Source organism: Quercus suber, unplaced genomic scaffold (genome assembly GCF_002906115.3).
Source record: "Quercus suber isolate HL8 unplaced genomic scaffold, Cork oak 2.0 scaffold_237, whole genome shotgun sequence".
NCBI classification, from domain to species: Eukaryota; Viridiplantae; Streptophyta; class Magnoliopsida; order Fagales; family Fagaceae; genus Quercus; species Quercus suber.
Genome location: NW_027069694.1, coordinates 677003 through 683399, shown reverse-complemented (window position 1 = coordinate 683399; position 6397 = coordinate 677003). Strand labels below are relative to the sequence as shown.

Here is a 6397-nt window from a genome sequence, read left to right as displayed (position 1 = left end):
GACCGGTCTTAGGCAAGTGACTATCTCTTAAAAGTTATCCGCAACTCTAATAGCATGTTTGGATTGAGGGGGGAGGGAATGAGAGAAAGGGAGAGTAGAGTAGAGTTGATAAAAAATTAGGCTAATTTCCATTCTACTCCCCTCTATTCCCCCTCCCTTCCCTCAATCCATGCCAAACGGACCATAAAGTAGCAAGGCTTCTCTTCCATCACCACTCCCATTCAACTTTGAAGCCTCTCTTCCTTCACTCTCTTCCCCACGATATGAAATAAAGCACTTACTTCTATTTGGTCCTATTTGGTCCACTATGTACACTTTGGTTCTATTTGGTCCTATTCGATCCATTCTATCTACTTTGGTCCTATTTCTGTCTAATTCGATCCCATTTGGTCCACATTGGTCCTATTTGGTCCATCCTATCCACTTTGGTTCTATTCGGTCCACTTCAATTATTTTTAGTCCACGTTGGTCCTATTCAGTCCATTAAATCAACTTTGGTCCTCTTTGGTCCTATTCCATTTTTTTTAAAGAAGAAGTAGCATAGTTGTTTATCTGCTTAGTCTCAAATATCTTTATTCCAAATTCTACAATTAGCCATATTCATTTTAAAATTTCCAAAACAGCAAAAAAGAATATTACTCCTGCCCTACCCTTCAACATTACTAGTCAAATCCAATGCCATATTTTAAAGTAAGAGATAAATACCACTTTTTTGTTTTTTAATGAAGGAAATACGTACCACATGGATACTAATATTGATACAATCTACATTACAGTAAACAATGTTAAATTATAGGCATCAAACAAGCCAGTGAAGCTAATACAAAAGACTTAAACAAAATTGAGGATGATAAGCGACCATTATCACAGCGGATGAAGAGTGCTTGGTAAACTGGTATGTTGATCATGACAAGTAGCAAGTTAAGAATAACTTGTAGGATCAATTGTTCTAACAACTTGAACTCCAATTCAAGAACAATCTTTGTGATTCCCCCAATTAAGCTAAAGAGGTGTAGTAGTGCCAATGATGCTATAATGGTAAACACGATAGTTGAGCTTCCAAACTCTATTACTTCTTGCTCATACCTCTTCAGCACATCCTCTGTATTCACCTTAGTGGTGATGGTAAATGTTGTTTTAGATAGGCCTAATTGCCATCTAACGACGTCAATGAACCCAAAAAGGTATGAAGTAGTTCTTCGAAACACCCACATTCGTTGTGAGTTCCACCAAGCTATGAGAGTATCACCACAGCTCAAGGCCTCAGCTATGCCACAAGCATTTCGGGCTACAAAAACATAGGCAATGGGCAAGAACCATAGGCTTTTAACCTAGAAAGATGCGGCCATGAAATTAGTATAAATAAGCTCTATATTGTCAAATAGGGAATGTCAACAAAAGTACTCTTCGTTCTGCATGATCTATTGCTATGTAGTTGCTCACAAGTTTTAGTTTTAGACTAACCGAAAATTTATCAATACGAAAAAATTTGTTTTTAATAAACAATCTAAGGGCCATTGAAGGTGCATAGCACATATATATCATTAAATTAAGCGCATGATACGCAAGAATTTTTTTTGTTTATGAAGTCTACTCTGCATTAATCTACTAATAAGAAAAGAAAGATAAAAATACAAACCTGAGGGAATAAGGAAATGCCATGGAGCAAGCAAAGAGGAGGAACAATCACATAATAGAGCGTCGGGATGGAAGTTGGAGCAAACAAAAGGTAAATTGAATATGCCATCTGGGCACCCAATTTTATCTTGCCAAGCCCATATATAAAAGGGCAATACTTGGAGAAAAATATCTGAAACATGCCTTCAGACCACCTCTTGTGTTGAACAAGAGCAGCATCTAAGGTAGTTGGAGCAACACCCAAGAAGGCTTTTCTATTTGGATTATGATGAATTGATTTCCAACCCCTACATTGGATAGCCAAACCAGTTACAACATCTTCGGACGTGCACCCATAAATTAGACCCATCTGCATTTTGTAATTACCATTTTTAAGGTTAAAAGTCCACACACAAGAGAGAGAGAGAGAGAGAGAGAGAGAGACCTTGTTCCCCCATTGAGTGTCCTTCTCATAGATACAATTAGTAAGAACTTTTGATTCCTTTTCCAATTCATCAATAGTTTTATCTGCATTCTTTTTGGCTTTTATGTTCCATTCTCCTTTGTAATCCTTTGAATGCGCCTTTCCACAAAGACTCTCTCTTCGATGGAAACATCCGGTGCCACAATAGGGGGCTGCACCATATCCATCTAGACCAGCAAACTCAATCTTCATATATAACCAAGAATTATAGCATGTTAGTCCACCAAATAATTTATATAGATTTCTCTTCTTGAAAACAAAAGCATAGTCATAGATTACCCACATTACTAGGAACCGAAAAAGAACACCCATAAATGTCATTTGTCATGATGTTGTCATAATTTTGTGGATATTGCACAAAAGAGATCTCATGGCCTCTCTTGTCATCCATGAAAAAGCATAGTGCCTCACGTATTGTGTCTGCATCATTTGCATACATGTCACAGTCCAAGTTGAGGATGAAGGGGGCATTGCTGATCTCTGAAGACACTCTTATCTACACATTTGAAATATTGTCTTCTAAATACTAGTGAACAAAAAATTAGTAGAGTATTATCAAGCAAAGATGGTCACAAAATACTTACATCACATACTTGCAAACTATTCAAACTTCTCCTGTATGTTTTATTTTCATTTCACTTCAAAAACATATATATGTTGAAGAGAATATATATATATATATATATATTTTGCATATGCATGTACAAAAGTTGAAATCTTACCAGTGCATTCATAGCCCCAGCTTTGAAGTTGTGAGGCCATTGGGGTCTTTTTTCTCGTGCCATGTATACCAGTGTTGGCAATCGTCCTCCATCAATATCCATCACACTTTTATCTCTTCCATCAATTATAATCTATAAATTAAAGTAAAATAAAAGGACAAATATTGAATAAAAATAAAAGAAAAATATAATAAGTAAAATTATTTTGTAAAAGAGTGTATTATAAATTTTTTAGATAGTAACAAAATGCTATTAATCTCATAGCTCAAACCTTTTCCCACCCCTAGACATGAGTCATGACTTCCTCAAGGGATTTTCCCCCCTTTTTTTACCTTGTTTCATGTATCAATTAATAGAAATTAAAATTTTATCATAGACAAGAATACAAGAATTACCTGCACAATTGACTGGTGATCTTGTTTTGTTACTTTGGAGTTCCATTCTAAAAATCCTTTGTGTTGATCCCTTGTTTCTTTTGGAATCTTGCCCATTTCAACAACTGAGTCAATGCGATCTTCCATTTCTTTGTATAGTTTCTTTAAAAGCACATAAAAATATCATCAGTCCATTTTGTCATCACGAAAAATCAGTTATTCTAGCTTAGGGATCATGAAATTTATTAATGCATTAGGATTTACCCCAATCTATTTTGTAGTAATTTAAATTACAATTTGTGTTTTACATGACCAATTTTTTTTATGCAGTGGTTTGAGGAGTTTTTCTCAAAGGAAAATTCTATCAAACATGGACCAACTGAAATAGGTAAATGGCTTAAGGGTATTATTGAGTTAATAAAATTTGATTAAAATACATTTTAGTTTCTCTAACTTTGGTGTTCTTTTAGTTTTGGTCCCCAAAGTTTTAAAATTTACAATTAATCTATTGAACTTTCAAATTTCTATCACTTTGGTTCCTAGTGTTTATTTTCTTTATATAAGTTTTTTTAGGACAGTTAATGGTCAATAGTTAACATAACTTGAAATAGGGAAAATTAGGAGCAATTTGAAAGTTTAGAGAGGTTAATTGCAACTTTAAAGGACCAAAAATAATAATGAAAACTCTAAAGTTAGAGGGATTAAAATGTATTTTAGTCATACATGGATTGATGGGTTGGGTTAGGTTCTGAATTTTTCTTTTTTGAAGCTCCGGTTGGGTCAGGTTGGAATTGACAAAATTTTCATCCCGAATAACTAGACTCAATCCATGTTATATACGGTTTAAAGAATATATGTAATTAATTTAAATTTTTTTTAGTTTGCTTTATTTTGAATTCTGAGATTTAGTTTAAAATTTCTTAGTTTGATATTGTTGGTATTTTGAGACTTAATTTTGATGAAGTTGCAATTTTAGGCCTAGTTATTGTGTCAATTGCAATCATTTAGTCTAATCTAAGTGTATACGTGTGTAAAGCTTTCTCCTAGAAACTTACACCCCGGCCCTTATCTCCCACACCCCACAAGCACTTATACTTATAGAGTGACCATCGCACCAAGCGTGTGCAGTGTTAATGAGTTTAAATAGTTGAATGAAGGACAAATTATTTTTATTAGGCCTAACAAATTGACCACAACTTAATCCGTACAGCTTGTGTTGGGTTGTTTCATATAGCTACCATAAATTAATGGATTGAATTGGAGATTTCTCAATCTAATGATTGGGTTCGGTTGAAAAATATTTTAAACCCAACCCATACACACTCTACTCTAATATGACTAAATGAGCAAAACTAAACATATCATAAACTTGCCTTCATAGCCAACCATTCTTGGCCATATGTGATGTCTTGAACATCAATTTGCTGAGCAAAGTAGGCACTCGGGGACCTTGGTTGGATATTGAATTTTTTGCAAAAGGGTATCCAGTGCTTAGAGAAACTAGAGGCCTCTAGGAGAGCATAATATGTCAGCTCCGACGCACCATCATCAGAAAGATAAATGCTCAACTTCTCAGGTGGATAATTGTATGACATGACTGAAAAAATGGTGTTGATCACCAACGTTGGTGGCTCCATCTTAGGGTCTGCTGTACAGATGAAAATGTCAACACTCGGTAACTGGTCTTTGTATCTGTAGCATGCAAAGAAAATGTATTTTGAGGAAAAAAAGAAAAAAAGAAAAGAGATTTTATCCAAGAAAGTTAAAAATTTGTTCTAAGAAATATGGTAAGGATTTTGATCTTTTATTTTTTTTTTTTTTTTTTTTTTTTTGAGAAAAGGATTTTGATCTAATAACAAGAATATCTCTTCCAATAACACACGATTCCTGCTGTGTCATTTATTGGACAAAAAATAACATATTGTAAAGTCAGCGTTAATAAGACATGCAGTGAAAGACATTATATTTGACTAACCCACAACTTTATGAAAGACACCACCGCATCAACTCTAACCTCTAATATCTTAATTCTTACCGTCTAAGCATTTTCAATATACATATAAATAAGGTTTAAACTATTCATTCATGAATTTTTTTTTTTTTCAATAGAAAAAAATGTACAATTTTTTCACTCTTTATGCAATAATCTATTGATCAAAACCAAATTTTGAAATCACAAAATTTATCGGCAAATACTTTATCCAAAAGAACCTTTATATTCAAGATGTATTTAGTGAAATGTATGGTTGGTCTCTACAAATATTTACCACCATATCCTATAATGATATCAACTAATAGAGTGCCTCTCTCATATTTGATGAACTCTATACACTGTTTGCATCCACATGATGCTTCATAAAATAATTTTTCGTCATTGTTATATCTAAAATTTTACAGCCAAACCCTCGTACTATATTCAAGAGAGAGAGAGAGAGAGAGAGAGAGATCTAACCTGTATGAGAGTCTTTCCTTGAAAGGGTAATGGTAAACAACCTTAAAACGACAAGACTGAGTGAGTATCCAGTACAAACCGAAGCATAGCTCAGCCATGAACATACCAATCCAAGCCCATCTCCCTTGTTCTCCAGCTCTTGGCATGTGTGTCAATCTGTAAACCCATATCAAACATATTCCCACAAAGACTGTGAAAGCTAACACCTTATATGCACCTACAAATCTTGCTTCTTTTGTCTCAAACAATGGAAGTGCATCTTCTTCACCACCTTCCTTTCCCATATTATCTCCGCCTGTGTGCTTACACTAAAAAATCTTGCAGACTCGATGCAACAATATCAAATATTCATGTGGTTACTGGTATTTACAGCAATTCCCATAGCAATTATTGCTGACAGTTACTTCTTCCATTAACTTGTGACTCGGGACAAGGCGTCAAGGCATATAAGACTTTTTTGTACATAGATATACTACCATTTGTGTAAGGACAAATTATTCTGCACGATAGGACAGGCATATTTATTCTTAGCTAGTCCCGGACTACAAGGTCACCAAGCTGATCTTGTAGTCCCAGCCAATAAGAACAAAACATATAGGAAGAAAATGCTGACATCATTTGCATATATAGGACAGCTCATCAACAAATGCAGACGCTGGTCTTCCGTTAACTTTCTCGTTAGCCAGCTATTTTCAACAATTCTTTCACCAGTTTCAAAAGTTTTCGAGCCTCTGTTTTTAGCAGGTGG

At 34.6% G+C, this 6397-nt stretch overlaps 1 protein-coding gene across 1 annotated transcript; it reads right to left on the bottom strand.

The window, feature by feature from the left end:
• Positions 1–690: 690 nt before the first annotated feature.
• On the bottom strand, positions 691–6095 carry LOC111994228 (cellulose synthase-like protein E6). Its single transcript, XM_065780502.1, has 8 exons — positions 5650–6095; positions 4571–4889; positions 3219–3359; positions 2824–2955; positions 2385–2597; positions 2063–2287; positions 1640–1987; positions 691–1331 (listed from the first exon to the last, which is right to left on the bottom strand). Exons 1-8 carry the CDS (start codon positions 5931–5933, stop codon positions 786–788), a joined length of 2208 nt encoding a protein of 735 aa, XP_065636574.1. The 5' UTR covers positions 5934–6095; the 3' UTR covers positions 691–785.
• Between the last annotated feature and the right edge of the window lie 302 nt (positions 6096–6397).

Coding starts and splice junctions, on each gene's coding strand:
- LOC111994228 (XM_065780502.1), bottom strand. CDS start 5,933: ATGGGAAAGGAAGGTGGTGAAGAAGATGCACTTCCATTGTTTGAGACA. Junction 3,360..4,570: donor AAGAATGGTTGGCTATGAAG/GCAAGTTTATGA, acceptor GTGCTTTTAAAG/AAACTATACAAAGAAATGGA. Junction 1,988..2,062: donor ACACTCAATGGGGGAACAAG/GTCTCTCTCTCT, acceptor TACAAAATGCAG/ATGGGTCTAATTTATGGGTG.